The sequence below is a fragment of the Scardinius erythrophthalmus genome, assembly GCF_964197995.2.
Source record: "Scardinius erythrophthalmus genome assembly, chromosome: 11".
NCBI classification, from domain to species: domain Eukaryota; kingdom Metazoa; phylum Chordata; class Actinopteri; order Cypriniformes; family Leuciscidae; genus Scardinius; species Scardinius erythrophthalmus.
The window spans coordinates 4,609,823-4,626,776 of record NC_138231.1 but is presented as its reverse complement, the minus strand read 5'-3'; the positions used below and the strand labels follow the sequence as shown (position 1 = coordinate 4,626,776).

The 16,954-nt window shown below is 43.1% G+C and overlaps 1 protein-coding gene across 1 annotated transcript; it reads left to right on the top strand.

Moving 5' to 3' along the window:
- The first annotated feature begins 197 nt into the window (after positions 1–197).
- Positions 198–15,913, top strand: LOC308698791 (leukocyte elastase inhibitor-like). The gene is made up of 8 exons (XM_081379133.1): positions 198–279; positions 10,558–10,640; positions 11,271–11,459; positions 12,123–12,251; positions 12,406–12,523; positions 12,636–12,757; positions 14,942–15,115; positions 15,304–15,913. The coding sequence occupies exons 3-8, from the start codon at positions 11,283–11,285 to the stop codon at positions 15,712–15,714; spliced, it is 1,131 nt and encodes a 376-aa protein (XP_081235259.1). The 5' UTR covers positions 198–279; positions 10,558–10,640; positions 11,271–11,282; the 3' UTR covers positions 15,715–15,913.
- Positions 15,914–16,954: the final 1,041 nt, after the last annotated feature.

The following is a 16,954-nucleotide window of genomic DNA, read 5'->3' as shown; positions in this document are numbered from 1 at the left end:
AAATGGTTATAATAAATTAACTGGCGTATTTTGTGCTGAAACTTCACAAATGCATTCTGGGGACACCCAAGACCAATATTACATCTTCTAAAAAGGGGCATAATAGGTGCCCTTTAAATAGTGCTGGATGATTATCAGTGATTATTGGTGACAGGTGACGATGATCTGTGATTGGGAAGTGCATGCAGGTGAGGGCCAGGGAGGATGATGGGAAATGTAGTGAGGAGGTGGTGATTAACTGGAAACCATGACAAAGCCATCAATGATGCATTTATAGAGGTTAGTAACTGTTATCACTCACAATAAATATTTATAAGAACACAATATGGCTATTAATAACATGAATTTACTTGTCTTTATAAATACATTCATATAAATACATGGAACCATACACCTGACTAATTAATACTGTGTATAATGGATTATGAGCATGTGGTATCAATATCAACATAATCAACCACAATTTTAATCTGTGTTTTCTTAGCTTTTAAAAGGCAAAGCTATCATGTGCCAAAGCTATTGTGTCAAGGTAACATAGCAAGTTTTAATATGACTGTCAGTCTAGGGACAGTTGCTACATGCTGTTTTAATGAATGTTGTTAAATGCTGTTTTAATGAATGTCACTAAATGCTGATTTAATGAATGTTGCAACTGCCCTGTGGACTGTTGCAAACGTCCCCTGTCATTGTGCTCAGTTGCAACATGTGTTGCAATATGTACACATTTTGCAGAAGTGTTGGTGGGTAGCTGACAGATGTGGGTACATTGTATTAAAATTCTGGCTTTCCAATACAAACAGTTCAATTCACATTTATTTGTATTTTGCTTTTCACAATACACATTGTTTCAAAGCAGCTTTACAGAAAATCTCTGTCTCTGAGAAACTCAAGGAAATGCAAAAAGTGTTGCAACCGTCGGCCCTGTTCTCAGCACGGTGGTTTAATAAAGGTAGTTTCAGCGTTGCATTAACTTATGCCTAAACTACAAATGTTAACCTTTTCGAAACAGTTTATGCTTTCATTAGCGTGTTTTGTGTAGTAGTCCATGATTGAATGACAGGCATTTTGTGTAACGCTATAATGATACAGCAGAGCAGCCTTCAAGGCTTCTACCATCGTCTACACTGATTTCAGTTCGTCGCGGCAATACAAGGACAAAATGCTAGCGTTAATGTTGTTTTGGAGGAAATCTCTCCACACCAATCAACCAACTTCCTTTTTCCTGGAAAGTAGTTTGGAAAAGAGACGTTTTCTTGTTCATTCAATGCAAACTGGTTAAAATAATGGAAGTGGCTGCATTATATAGAGGAAGGTGATCGTGTTGTATGTTTCAGCTGTGTGAAAGCAGTGGAGAAACATCTCATCAATGAATATAGTGTAAGGTTTGACAGCGGTTTTGTCAAGGGATGCTTTACAAACTGGTGGAAAGCCTCAGAAAAATGTAATGAGCATGAAAAGTCTAAACCTGTTATACTGCCCTTTTATCTGATGCTGCCCGCCAAACTCAAGACACAACTAGGCATGTTTTGGAACTAATATTCATGTGCATCAAAGATACATTTCTCATACTGCACATCCCAATTAAGAAATCTCCAAGGATATTGTTTTGATGGAACTTCTAACATGTCAGGAAGGTTTTGGGTGTTCATGCATGGCTTAAAAAAACATGCCCAGATTCCCTTTTCATCCCCTGTGCCAAAATTCACTTGACCTAGTTCTTCGTGAGGTGGGTCTCATTGCAGGTTTAATTAATTTTGTTCAGGGTGTAGCTGTGGTAATCTGTGAATCAGCAAAGCCCAACGACCTCTATGAGTCTATGTTTGGCTGCGATGAGATGGTTTCCTTACTAGCCATATGTCCAACAAGATACAACATTTTAGCAATAGCTATCAAACGTGTGTGCAGTGCCAACAGAAATCATCAAAGCACTGGAGCAGCTTAAGTATAATAGAAGTGTGGAGAGAGACAATATCTAAGATCGGAGGCCTGCTCAAGCAAGCAATGAACGCTAAACCTACTATGGCCGCCTCTGTTGTGAAGCAATATTCGAGGTGGGTGAGTCAGTGGCCAGGAGTTTGCAGCATATCAAAGCCAGCGTACTGAGCTCCTTTGAGCGTGCCGAATATCTTGGAAAGGTGCATGGAGGTCCTTCGGTATGATGCAGTTGTGGATAACCTGCTACAAACTGTATCCACAGCGGGACTTAAAATACCAGGTGAGCACAGGGTGACAAAAACCCCAGCCTGTTATCGACACACAGCAGAACCAGCGGCGGATGCACAAGTTGCGCAACACTCCTCATGGAGACGAGATTTCAATGAAGCTGTAAAGAAGTATAGAAGAGATTTGATTAAGATGAAATGAAAACAGCAGCTCTCAGAGGAACAAATAGAGGATACAGGTTCCCTTGCACTTTGACAAAGCCCGACTGGAGATCTAGCTGAAAATGATCGGAGACCTCTGCAATGATTCTTCCAAGACTGTAAAAGACATTGCGAAAACCTTGTCTAAACTCATTCCACAAACAAGGGCTCAAAAGAAGTTGAAACCCTCATCAAACTCTGCCCAAGTCTCCCCATCTCAGCTGCTTCATCAGAGAGGACATTTTCCACTCTCCTCCGTCTGAAGACATGGTTATACACAACCATGACGTTAAAAAGACTGACCCACCTTGCTCTGATGCATGTTCATGGAGATATATTAGACAGCTTGGACATTGATGCCCTCATGCGGGACTTCATCAGTGTCAGTCCGGAGAGAAAGGCCACATTTGGAGTTGTGCATGCAGGCCTGCAGTAAGGTAAGACAATAATATATTTCTTGATTGGAGATATATGTCTTGAGGCTGATATGAGTTGATTATGTGCTTTCGCCGTGTAGTCTGCAGTTGTGTTTGGAGATTGTGCTTTGACTACAGGCATACATTATTACCTGTGTTTATTTAATTAATAAAAGGATATTTGGCAATGATGCTCCCGACCTGTAGCGCTTATTCTGATCTTAAATGTTAAAGATTCGTTTTAGTAGTCTTACTTGTAATTAAATTCTTATTGTAACAAATGCAAGTTTGCTAGTTAAACAATTACAAGATGTTACTTTTAAGGTCAAGCACAAGTTAGAAAGAGCTTTAAAATATGGACCTTCTTAAATTATTGACTAAACAATTGGTTTTCCCCATGTGTAAAATATGTTCTGCTAATAATGACAGAGATTAGGAAAAACCTTCTTTCAGATATTCCGAGAGACAACAGGAAATTAACATGTTTAGTACAAGAACATTTTAAGTAAAGATAGTTTGACTTCCCATTGCACTTTGTAAACAAGGGATTGTTAACTATAGGCTAGTTTATTGCAGTTATGTTATCAACCAGTTTGCATTTTTGGGCCATTTTGCAAAAGACAAACAAGCAGATAAATAGACCTCACGAGGGAGCATGTGCCCCGGGACCCTGTTAAACAGTTCACACTTCAACCCCCCCAATGTTCAAACCAAAACTACAGAGGGAGACAACCAATCCCCCCATACCAACAAAACAAAATTTGTTCATATTTACAAAATACAATTATGTGGGTCAATGAAAACATTGGAAAACTTTTCTTTGTACTTTTTTCAGTTAAATAAAGGTAAAAAAATATTTACCAATCACAGATTCTTGATTTTATTGTGGTTTACAAAATGTCCCAACTTTTCTGGAATTAGGGTTGTAAAACCAGACCAAAAACCCTAATAATCAAACTGAATCAATCATTATTAATGTTGATAATAATATAGGGAACCCACAACAATAAAAAAAAAAAAACAACATAAAAAAACTACAGTTTTTAATTAATAGATAATAACAAATTAGATTTCAGTGATTTTTTTATCACTTATATAGGAAATGACTTGTCAATTGAAAAACCAGACAATTGTATTTTTTTCCTACAATGGAAGCCAATGGCTACTGTCAACTGATTTCTTCTTTTGTGTTCAACATAAGAAAGAAACTCATACAGGTTTCGAACAACATGAGGGTGAGTAAATTCTCTATCCCTTTAAGGCCTATTCCCACCAAAATCGGTAACTATTATACACTAGCGTCAACTTTCTTCTAAGTGCTGTATAAAAACGAAAACTTATGATTGTTGAATTATGCCATAATTGTTTGTACTTGAATTCTGTTTAAAGGGGTCATATAATGGTACATGCACTTTTACAAGTTGATTGCACTGAAATGTCTGTTGGCAGTGCCTGTACACAACCATCCTATCATGATAAAAATCCATCCAGTGGTTTTGTTTTAATCTCCTTATATGTTTGACCATCTCTGAAATCAAGCCGTTCGATATTGTGACGTCATAAGATCGTACGCCCCTCCCGCTATTGTGATTGACAGCCGTGTTTCAACACAAGACCCGCCCTGAGCAAGCTGTGACAGCCGTCGTCATTGTAGTCCGCCATTGTTGATATGCTGGAGTAGAATGGCGTCTAAGCGATTGTGGTGTTCTGTTCTTAGATGTAATAAGGAACACAGCAGTCATTTGGATGTTCCTAAATCCGAGCCGTTGAAGAAGCAGTGGCTGAGTTTTGTTTTTGAAGCGATATGCCCAAAGGATTGACGCGGGGATTCCCTCACGGGGATTCCCCACGATCGTCTGTGCTTTCATGTTTGCGCGAATCATTTCACACCAGACAGCTTCACAAACGAGAAAAAACGGATCGGTACCAACGTGTTCCTGCTGAACCTCCAGAAGATGTGAGTGTAATGTTTTATTAACCTTTATATTCGTATTTATATTAATCTTTGCGAAATTTGCAAACCTTGCTGCAGGCTTCATGATGAATGCGTCTAAGGTTTACACTCAGGGTACTTTACGGCATGTTTTCTATGTACGACGTTCTCAATATAATTCATAATCCCACGTTTATAACGAATAACACGTGGTTATTGTGTTAGATACAGTCAGAGAATGTCTAATACGGTGTACCCACAGAACAGAGGGGCGGGGTGAGCAAAGCTCATTATCATTTAAAGACACATGCACTGAAACGGCGTGCTGAAAACAGAGCTGTTTTTGACCAGGTAAAATTAGTGTTTTCTTACAATACTAATGAGAATTTTTAATTAAAGTATATTACAAACTTTTAATTTAGACCCTAAAGAATCATATTAGCTTGTACAAAAATGGCATTATATGACCCCTTTAATAATAATAAAAATTAAAAATAAAAGTGGCGTTACTACTAGCGCCTCTTTTTAATAATCTATTTACTACACCGACAGACGATAATGTTGTCGTTGTCTGCAGATTATCATTTTACAGATTCTCACATCATGCAACATATATTGGTGCTCCTTTACAAATCCAACTTCACATCGCTGCTGAATAATATCGGTTGAGACAAGATAAGACAGATTTTATAGGCGAGAACACGGCCACCAATGGTGTTCAAGCGTGTGAAATAGAGACGGGCTCCCCCGCACTATAGGGCAGCGCTGAGTACCTTTGCCTCAGAATCTTTTCCTTCAGCTACAAGAAGCCAGCTTGCCGTTGATGTACGCACTCCTCAGGGTTGGAGCCCAAAAGGATTGCCACTCCCCTGTAGCATTCCGTTGAGTATGACAAATTTTCTTCAAGATGCCTCCTGGACCGCGCTGCTTCTGCCTGGACGATGCCCTTCAGGAGCAGTGCTGCGCGAGTCCGTCTGAACAAACGACAGGAAACCTTCAGGACAATACTGCGCTGCTTGCCCTGCCTTAGAGCAGTGCTGAGCTGTGGTCTATACCTGGTATAAAGACCACCCATCGGCCCAACGACGGAATCCAATGGTGTGGGTGAAGGTATAATGCGTGTATGTCTTTTCAGCGCTCCAGTGAAGTTCACCTAATTTATTAGAATTTAGTTTCAATATTACTTTAGCTCTACGCTTAATCTGACTCCAGTTTCAAATGATTATCAAATTTAGATTGTGTTTCTTATTAGAAAATAATCATTAATATTGATTGAAGATAGTAACCTTTGCGGAAAACCTATGCAAGCTGGGCTATGTAGGATTGAAAATAATCCAAGATATTTGAAATGAACAAAGACATTTGCTTTACTGTTTTCCACCCCCTCTTTCTACCACAAGGTCCATTTGGAGTTACATATGTCACATAAACAAACATATTGATATATATGTATGTTCCCTTTCGAGGGAACTCGCACTGCGTCACCGTCCTTGATGCTTTTGGAACGCCACTTCATGATTGTGTCTGAAGCACGTGTGTGAAATCAGTCCAATGGCATGATGGAACGTCACAGGTTGGGTGACTCACCTTGCTGTGACCTGTGCCTGTGCAAGCGCTCTGTGTGAAATTGTTTGTCTTATCTACTGTTGTTTGTCCTAAAAATGCAAAAAGCATGTGGCTAGGGGGGCGTGGTTCAGTGAGGTCTGTGACAGGAGAGAGGATCGGGAGACAGGTGCGGCGTGAGTGGGTTAAGTGTGAATGACAAACACCTGTGTCTTGTTTCAGTAATTGGCGCGGGGAGACCGATAAAAGCCAAGAGGAAACATATGGTTACATATCTCGGTTACATATGTAACCCTCGTTCCCTGAGTAGGGAACGGAGACGTTACGTCAATGACGACGAATGGGGTTTCGCTTAGAAAGCCTATCACCTTCGAGTATATAAAACAAGCCAATCTGCGGAATTTGCATAGCATAACTCCGCCCCCACCTCGTGGGTATATAAGGAAGTATGCCGGCAACATGCAGATATGTCTTCGCTGAGGAGCTGAGACTGAACTCAGGCATTCCAGCGGTACAGCGGAAGTGGCAGGGAGACGTAACTTTGGGAACGAGGGTTACATACGTAACCGAGGCATATTGTGGATCACTGTGGTATCCAGCCGCAGGTGGAATATTTCAACCCCAGGGGTGGCAAGGTGGCTTGCCGAGGGAAAGACACATGCTCAGAGAGACTTACAGTGGAAATACACATGTGGGGGTCGCCCAGAGGGGGAACCATGCACATGGAGGCACCTAGCCAAGTGCGAAAGCTGCCGGTGGCATAACTCTGGCGTTGACGTCAACAGTGCTGGAGGAACTCAGGGCCTGCGGGGAGGCTCACCTGAGGAAAATATCGCACGTATCCCGTCCGTGGAGAGGAATGGCGAGCAAGCGAAGACACCTGAGCAGAATCTAGTACCGGCTAGTTGAAGCGAGTACATAAGAAGAAACTGGCTCCACTCGGAGATTGTAGAATCTCGCGAATGTGTTAGGTGTCACCCAGCCTGCAGTTCTGCAGATGTCTGTTAGCGAGGCACCATGCACTAGAGCCCAAGAGGAGGCCACACTCCGAGTGGAGTGGGCCGTCACACCAAGGGGGCACGGTCGACCTTGCTGCTGGTATGCCAAAGCAATGGCGTCCACTATCCAGTGAGACAACCTTTGCTTGGAGAGAGCCTTTCCCTTCAGCTTCCCACCATAACAGACAAAGAGCTGGTCTGAGGTCCTGAAACACTGCGTTCTGTCTACGTAAGCACGGAGGGCGCGTACTGGACAGAGCAGTGCCGAGGCTGGGTCTGCCTCCTCCGAGGGCAGCGCTTGCAGGTTCACCACCTGGTCTCGAAAGGGAGTGGTGGGAACCTTGGGCACATATCCAGGCCGGGGTCTCAGGATCACGTGAGAGTTAGCCGGCCCGAATTCCAGGCACGCTTCGTCAACTGAAAATGCCTGCAGGTCCCCTACCCTCTTGATGGAGGCCAATGCAACCAGGAACGCTGTCTCCAGGAACGCATACTGCGTTGCGGTAAGGTCTGCGCAAGATCAGGGAGGACGAGGAGCAGGTCAATTTGGTTGCCCCGTGTTGGCACAACCGGACCCGTTTCCCCGAACTACTACTCCTCGCGACAGCACCTCCCTGGCCAATCCCTCTGAGGAAGGACCTCCTTTCTCAAGGACGAGGCACCCTTTGGCACCCAGCTGTGCGCCAGTGTATCCATGCCGAGCGTGCCCTCGGTCTGGGAATGAAACGGGTCGCAATGGGACTAGTCGTGGGAGGCAAACAGATCTACCTTTGCATCCCTGAACTGATCCCAATTCAGCTGAACCGTCTGGGGATGGAGTCTCCATTCTCCAGGGAAAGGTTGAAGCCGAGACAACTCGTCGGCCGCACGGTTCAGGTCTCCCGGGATATAAATGGCTCGAAGCGACCTCAGATGCTTCTGACTCCATATGAGGAAGTGGCGGGTGAGTTGTGACATACAGCGGGAGCGCACACCACCTTGTCGGTTGATATACGCTACTGTCGTGGTATTGTCTGATCGGACTAGTATGCGCTGACCCCTGAGCAACGCACGGAAGCGGTGCAGGGCGAGACGTACAGCCAGCAACTCGAGGCAATTGACATGCCAGGGTCCTGTCCAGGAGCCCGCGGCAGCATGTCCATTGCACATGGTGCCCCAGCTCGTGGTGGAGGCATCTGTTGATACAACAACATACCTGGAAACTCGTTCTAAGGGCACTCCGGCCCGTAGAAAGCTGAGGTTCGTCCACAGGGTGAAGGTCTGACGACAGGTCGGAGTCACTGGGACTCGGAGCGTGCCGTGTTGCCATGCCCTCCTAGGGACTCGATCGCGAATCCAAAGCTGAAGCGGTCTCATATGAAGCAATCCGAGCGTCGTTACTGCGGCTGCGGATGCCATATGCCCCAGGAGCCTCTGAAACAGTTTCAGTGGAACCGCGCTCTTGCCCTCGAATTGACGGAGGCAAGTCAGCAGTGACTGCGCGTGCTCGCTCGTAAGCTGCACGCACATGGTGACCGAGTCGATTTCCATACGGAGAAAAGAGATCCTCTGCACGGGGCAGAGTTTGCTCTTCTCCCAGTTGACCCGAAGGCCCAGACAAGCTAGGTGCCGGAGCACTAGGTCCCTGTGTTCGCAAACCTGGTCTCGAGAGTGAGCTAGGTTCAGCCAGTCGTCGAGAGAGTTCAGGATGCGAACAAGGGGAACAAGAACAGAGAGGAACAAGGGCTGCCTTGACGACTTTCGTGAAGACGCAAGGAGACAGGGCTAGCCCGAATGGGAGAACCACGTACTGGTATGCCTGTCCCTCGAAAGCAAACCGTAGGAACAGTCTGTGTAGAGGAAGAATGGAGACATGGAAGTAGGCGTCCTTCAGGTCGATCGCTGCAAACCAATCCTGTGGCTGCACGCATTCGAAAATGCGTTTGGCCGTGAGCATCTTGAACGGCATCCTGTGAAGGGAGCGGTTCAAGACGCGCAGGTCCAGGATTGGTCGTAACCCACCGGATTTCTTCAGTACAATGAAGTAGGGGCTGTAGAAGCCAGACTTCATTTCGGCTGGAGGAACAGTTTCGATTGCACCCTTCGCCAGTAGGGTGGCGACCTCCGCTCTCATGACAGGGGCATTGCCACTGACCATAGTGAAGCGGACTCCCCAGAAGTGGGGAGGAGACCACGCGAACTGAATCGCGTAGCCGAGCCTGATGGTTCAGTCTGGGAAGCTCTAGCCAGGCTCCCAAGAACTGTACCAGCGGGGTCATGCGACCCACAGACGTACCCTCGGTCGCGCAGCGAGGCGGAATGACCAGCCCAGGCGTGGGTGGCATAACGGCCCGGTGCGGGGGCACGGTCATTAGCCGCGTCCTGCCAGAGGAGGCTAGGGAAGGACCAGCATTCCACGGGGGCGTGCCCTGGCAGGGGTCTGGCGACAGAGGGGGACGAGAGTGGCGAGGCTTGTGAGCAGCGCGCAGTGTCATCCGAGAACTCTGTGTGCTCAGAGATGGGTGTGTCAGTTCTTTCTTTAACCAATATAGGGTTCTGCTCGTCGTGGGACGAGCAGCGAGATCAAGAAAACGAAGGATTCTCCCCCAGCCCTCCACCGGGGGAAGGAGCGGCCCTGCTACCGTCTCCTGAAAAGAACTGAACGCCATCTCTGAGCAGCCCGTCTCAGGAGCGCCGCTTAGCCTGGTGTTCAGCCGGGCGGGAGAGGGCTGTGACGCCTTCCTGCGGCTCCTCCATGACGCGGCCCGGGTGAAGGCTGCTGCTGGGGCCGTGCGGGAGGGTGCCCTCGGCGGCGAGCAGACTGTGGTGCCTGTGCCGACGGCTGGGTGGACGCCATGTTTGAGAGCCTCAGTCTGCTTCTGGGCAGTCGAGTACTGCTGGGCAAAGTCCTCGACTGCTCCGCCGAAGAGGCCAGCCTGGGATATGGGGGTGTCGAGGAAACGGGATCGCTCTGCCTCCCGCATATCATCCAGGTTTAGCCACAGGTGTTGCTCCTGGACCACACATGTGGACATCACCTGACCCAGGGAGCGTACGGTCACCTTCGTCGCTCGGAGAGCAAGGTCGGTGGCGGCACGCAGCTCATCAAAGAGCCCTGGGTCAGTCAGTGCTTTGAAAGGATAGTCATGCAACAGATCAAAACCATTATTCACAGGAATGATGATTCTCAGGAATTCTCAGAAATTAGATTTCACAATAAGTTGCCGATGGGGTAATTTCTCCTATTGTGTGTGTGTGTGTGTGTGTGTGTGTGTGTGTGTGTCTCTATATATATCTGTAACTAGATGCAATGAGACTTGTGTCAGTAGGGCAGTTGTGAAGACGCACCTCGTATCAAGGAGAGATCGAATCATCGCTTTCTTTATCAGTAAGTATTTCAGAAATAGAAAAAGATGGTAATTTTATATCTTCTGCTATACTGTGTCAGTAAGAAATATTATTTTCAGATTCACCAAACAGTGAAATCTACCAGTGAGATTTTTGTACACTGATAAAAACAGATAGTACACTGACACTTTCCAGATCAAGCAATAGGTGTTCAGACGGCAAAGGGTATTAGGCCCAACAATCATTGATTTTATTTATTTATTTATTTTTAGTTACTGCACTTCGTTTGAGGTTAACTGATTAAAAAAAAACTATTAAAGACAGTATTATTGAAAACATTGTCACTGTACAGCATTATTTCCACCAGATGACTATAACTTCTAAAGAGTTTGGATGTAAAACGCACATATGCATATTAGACCAGGATAAAAGCTGAAAACCCTTTTCATTAAGAGGGAAAGACGTTTGCTTTTAAGTGCTTTCTTAAAGCTAAAGAGTTTTGGGCTGTTCTGTTGTTCTGAATTTTCACATATTAGGAGAGCACATCAGGTAATATGAACGTGGCTTGAACAGGATGTACACTGTTTTCTGATATTTTCATTCCGCTACTTCTATACTGTTTTCTGTGCTGGTCTAACATGATGTTTAAAGTGAATTTCCTTCTTTCTAGGCTGTAAACAAAATGGAACAAGTAATTGAACCTGTGATTTTGGCAAACTCAAAATTCTCCATTGACATGTTAAAAGTGCTCTGTAAGGGCAACACAGACAATGTGTTGTTCTCACCCCTGAGCATCTCCTCTGCATTGGGCCTGGTCGTCCTGGGTGCCAGTGGCGAAACTGCCGAACAGATGCTTAAGGTGAGTTCAAGCCTCCAAATAGCTCTATAAACTCTAATCTCATGTTCATGAATGCTCTAAAAACGCATGGGCAGTTGAAAACACAAGGTGTCGAGACGTGTTTTTTAAAAGTTTAAACTTCTTTTAACTTGAGCGCTGCATTTTTAAAACACTTTCCTGCGCGAGAGGCTGTGAAATCAATGGAAAAGTAGCACAGTGGATCAGAAAAAAACTGTGTTCATTGATACAGCCAACAACAGAACATTTAGATTTTATTATCACGTAGCTAAGACATTATTGTGTTTCCACTAGCTGCTCTAGCGAGGAGATAAGCTAACAGGGCAGATTCTGTCACCAGTCGTGAACCAGCCTGTTACATTTATGTATTGAAAATGCCAATGACTCATTTTGAGACTGTTTATGATTTATGGGAAATATGTGGGTGGATTTTTACCATTATAGGGTGGTTGTGTGGTATGTTCAAACACCATGTAAAAGTGAATTTTGCATAAGAACAGATTTGTAATTTTGCCTTTAATGCATTAGTGGCTGCTATTCTACATCGCGAAATACATGTTAATTTTTACTATACTTTCTTCAAAACACTTCTGACTTCACAGTACCAAATTCTCTGAATACATTTCACTCAATATTAAACAAATATCCTGTTATGTTTCTATTAAGACTCTGCGCTTTGGCCATATGAACATTATTTACCACGATCTGTATGAGGAGCTCTACAAAGGAGGGAAGAACAGAAGCCTGCAGCTGGTGAACCGCATGTTTGGAGAAAGCACAAACAATTTTAATGACGTGAGTTGGTTGAGAAAGCACAGCAAATAGTTAATTTACTTCCTGAAATCTACAGTAAAGTAATGCATCATTCAGTGAGATGCCTGGGTCAGAACACTGATGTTATTTTAATCCCATGCTGCCATGTTCCCTCTCTTCCTATTGATGATGTTAGGATTTCCTTGACATGTGTGAGGAGTGGTGTTACGCCAGCGTGAGGAATATTGGCTTCAAGACAGATCCTGAAGCTGCGAGACAAAAAATCAACAACTGGGTGAAGGACAAGACTGGGGGTAATTCAATTAATTTTTGTTTATTTGTTTTTTAACTATTAGACTATAGTCTAGACCACTTTCTCATAATTTCTCACTCTTCAGATGGATTTTTTTTATCTTTCTATTTTAGATAAAATTAATAATTTGTTGGATCAAGGAGATGTGTCTAAGGACACGAGTCTTGTTCTAATCAGCGCAGTGCACTTCAATGATAAGTGGGTCGAGCCATTCACACTTGTTCCCACATACAAGGTAACTTTATCAAGACAATTCAGCTTTTTCTGCTAAAAATGGTAAAATGGTAAAACTGGATGATCTACATCTAAACCACTGTGCAATTCTCAGCTTGTCATCGTGTCAAAGAACACCCCTTACCAGCAGTGGCGTTTTCTTGCGGAGGCCAAGGGAAGCCAGGCTTCCTCACTTTTTCAGAATATAATCGTCATTTAATAAACACTTTTGTTTTCACAGTTTACGCAATCCTTCTGTCATCTCCTCATCGTCTCTCTTCGTTCATTACTGAGTGTTTTATGATGTGTAAAACAGCGCCCCTATAAAAGTGACATGGTGAATGAGCGTTGAAAACATGGTACTGCACCCTGTGTCTGTGAGGAGGCCAGGCTGAGTTGGCATCCCTTGATAGAAAAAAAAAAGAATGACTAACCAATCAGGTGACGCTATTGTCATGACACTGCTCCCCTGTGATTGGTCAGGACAGTGTCAAGGGAAGCCATGAACTTGTTGGCATCAAGCCAATCACATCACGTTATCATCGTCAATGAATGAATGAATGAAATAGCGGAAGATTTGTGGTTTTGTGCCCAACTTTTTAATTCCTTTATTTATTGACCATACACTCAAAACAAAACAAAGACACATTTAAATGTAAGCCTTACAAACAACCTTTTCACACGTAAGTTTTTCAAGGCGACCGTTATTGATCGTAGTATCACTTTATGGTTCCCATGGAGACGCGTCTTTCATTGCTTGTCACACCGCAGGCACAATAGCGCTGAATGATCAGCTTTTATTTCCTTTTTTTATTCAAAATTTCACAAATTTATTAGTTATAGCAGGATATATCTGATATTCCGTTTGTCAAATATGTGCAAGAGGATGTGTTTTGTTGTTCAAACACCTTTATAACAATCGCGTTAGTTGAGCTGTATGCGCAACATATTTTAGGCATCTACGTGCTCAAAGTGTTGGATTGTAACAAGCGTAAGTCCCGGTAAGATGATGCTGGGCGCTCTAATAGTTCATCCAAATAGCAACATATAAATGGTAACGTATGATTTTCTGCCCCCACCCCTTAAAACACACAGCTTCAGTCTTAATTGGCTTCCTCAGAAATTTTCCCCACGCCACGCCACTGCTTACCAGTGGCGAATCACTGTAAAGCATGATCTCGATTCTCTTGTGTCTTATTGCTTTAGTGCTAGTGTTTTTGTCAGCTCACTCAGCGTAACCCTTACAACAAATGTGCTTTTGGAATACTTCTTTTAAACTAAAAATAAGAATTAAGCATATAAATCAAAACTGTCTAGCCTTACCGAATAAAATGTCGACCCAGGACGAAGTATATGGACTGTGAAGCTTTGGGTGTCGATGGACTCGATCTACTCCATCTATGTTTTGATCAGCGTTCTGTATCTGATCCAGATGTGTAGTCTTTGACAAAAACGTGATTTTCTCAGCTTTTTGTTGCTGTTTTTTATTAAACTTTCCCACATTCAAGTGTTGGTTAAAAAAAATAAATGATAATGCATGAAGTTAGAATTTTTTTTTACTTTTTTTTACTTGATGAACTTAAAACTTTTTTTAGAGTGCAGACTTTTTATATATTAAGTACAAAAAGTTCCTAAATAGGAACATAGTAGTATACTTAAAGTGCAAAAATAATATATAAATAGTAAACTATAAGTATGATGTTAAGTTAATTTAAAGAAAACATACTCGTATACAAAGTAGTTTACTGAGAGTATACCTCAAAGTGTCCTTTCATAAACTAAAAAATGTGCTACAAATATTTGACTAGTTGATTAGTTCAGTATACTAGTTTCAGTTTACTTATAGTATAGTTGCAGTACAAACAAAAAACCTTGATGTAAACTAGTTGTGTTCTCAAAGTTACTACTGTTACACTTAAACTGTCCTTAAAGTTAAAACTTAAAGTACATTTTTTTACACTAAAAAGTGAGCCAATTTAGTCCCAAGTAACACTGAAATAGTACACTTACAAGTTTACTACTATTACATTGATATCAGTATACTTATTACATATAGTATACTTAAAAATATACTTGAAATTTACTTAAGTATACTTAATAAAAATGATCTTGAAGTACACTTATTTTTTGTAAAGGAAGTGAGACATAAGCACAGATAACACATCAGCATCACTAATGTCCAATCTGTCTGTGTTTTAAATGTCAGGACAAAGGAGTAAACTGGCCAATGATGGGTAAGACAAATACATTTCCTCTGGGTAACATCCCACACAGACAATACCAATGTCCCACTGAAGCTCGGATTCTGGAGATCCCTTATGCGTATAATGATCTGAGCATGCTCATTATACTCCCAAACGAGAGCGATGGGCTACCGAAGGTAAAACAGGCAGTCACATGAACAGCAACTGAACCTCCTTTACTGCTTTTACTTCAGTTGGAACGGCATAATTAAGATAAAGGATACATGAAAATTTGGATTGCTGTGTAGGTTTGGTGTTACATGAAATGGGAAACAATTAAAAGTCTCTCCCTGTCTGTCTCTTATTTTTCTCCCCTTCCTCTAAGTTGGTAGAATCAATCACTTATGAGAAGCTTCAGGAGTGGACTGAGCCGGACAATATGATTCCTACAAAGGTGGCTGTTAAAATACCCCTTTTTAAGCTGCAGGAGAAATATGATCTGGAGGAGGTCCTGAAGACTCTGGGCATGACTGATGTGTTTGGTGATAAGTGTGACTTATCTGGCATGGCGCCTGGAAAGATGAAGCTGTCCAAAGTGGTGCATAAGTCTTCTGTGGAGGTGAACGAGGAAGGCACAGAGGCAGCTGGAGGCAGTGGTGGAAATGTCCAGAGTGTTTTTCTCCGTAAGAAAAGAGAAACTGAAGAGAGTTTCGTTGCAGACCACCCCTTCCTTTTCTTCATCCGGCACAACCCCACCAAGAGCATCATCTTCTGGAGCCGCTTCATCTCTCCATGACCTGAATCTGAACCTCAGAGTAGAGCAGACTGTACAACAGTGTGATCTGTCATATTAAAATACAGTACACAGTGATTATATTGCATGTATCTACATTTAAAATTAATTTGCTTGAAATGTCTGCTTTAAACAAAATTCTGAAAACTCAAAATGGTCAAGTACTTCAACTGAAAAACTGTAAATAAAAGAAATCAGGCAGAATCTTGTGTCCTTTTTTATTTTTTAGACATAACTTATTGTGTAAAGTGTCAGTTAACGGGTGGAAATGAACAGTTCAGTTTATGAAGAGGGAGAATTAAACACCTGCTGAGTTTCAGAGTAGGTTTAGAGTTGACAAAAAAATACATCTCTAACCCGGTTTAAATCAGGTTCGGCCGGCTCACAATGCTCGATATAAACGTTCCCTGTCAACTCAGGGTTTGATCCAGAGCATCAGTTCACTTCTCTACTGAAGTTGAGATTGTTGAAATATCATGAATTTAAACACATTTACAGGGCAGGAATAAACACTGCTGCTGCAACGAAAGTTTGAGAAGGCAGCTGAAAGAAAATATCTGACTATTTAAATGCAAATGAATAACTAAGTGGGAGTGGCTTTATTGCATATGTCATTTTGCACACAGCTGATTGGTCCAGTTTTGGTTTGCGATTTCTAACCCAGTATAAAACCTGCTCTGGAGCAGGTTATCCATGTAGTGCAAGATAATATTGCGATGAACACTGCTAAAAAGCACATAGCCTACACCTTTAGCCCAAAAAAACAGAGTTTGCTCAAACTAATCTCAAGCTGAAACAACAGGCCTCAGATGAGTCTCTCTGTTTGTGAGACGGTGCTTTATCCACTTGAGATGAGCTGTTCAGTCTGCTTCTATTTGCATTCACTGGCAGCAGCATAGTGTCGGTCCAGATCTGGTACATGTGGCGTGCAGAGCAACCACTCATGAGAGCATTACAATAATCTAGCCTTGATGTCATAGAAAAAATTATTTGGTTATGCAAACTGTTTGTTGCAGCATCTGTCCGGGTGGCTGGTCTCAGACGATCTTGGAGGTGAAGATGCTGGATGTGGAGGTCCTGGGCTGGTGTAGTTACACATGGTCTGCGGTAGTGAGGCCGGTTGGATGTACTGCCAAATTCTCTGAAACGCCTTTGGAGACGGCTTATGGTAGATAAATGAACATTCATTTCACGGGCAACAGCTCTGGTGGACATTCCTGCAGTCAGCATGCCAATTGCACGT

Coding starts and splice junctions, on each gene's coding strand:
- LOC308698791 (XM_081379133.1), top strand. CDS start 11,283: ATGGAACAAGTAATTGAACCTGTGATTTTGGCAAACTCAAAATTCTCC. Junction 12,252..12,405: donor GCACAAACAATTTTAATGAC/GTGAGTTGGTTG, acceptor TGATGATGTTAG/GATTTCCTTGACATGTGTGA. Junction 12,524..12,635: donor GGTGAAGGACAAGACTGGGG/GTAATTCAATTA, acceptor TTTCTATTTTAG/ATAAAATTAATAATTTGTTG.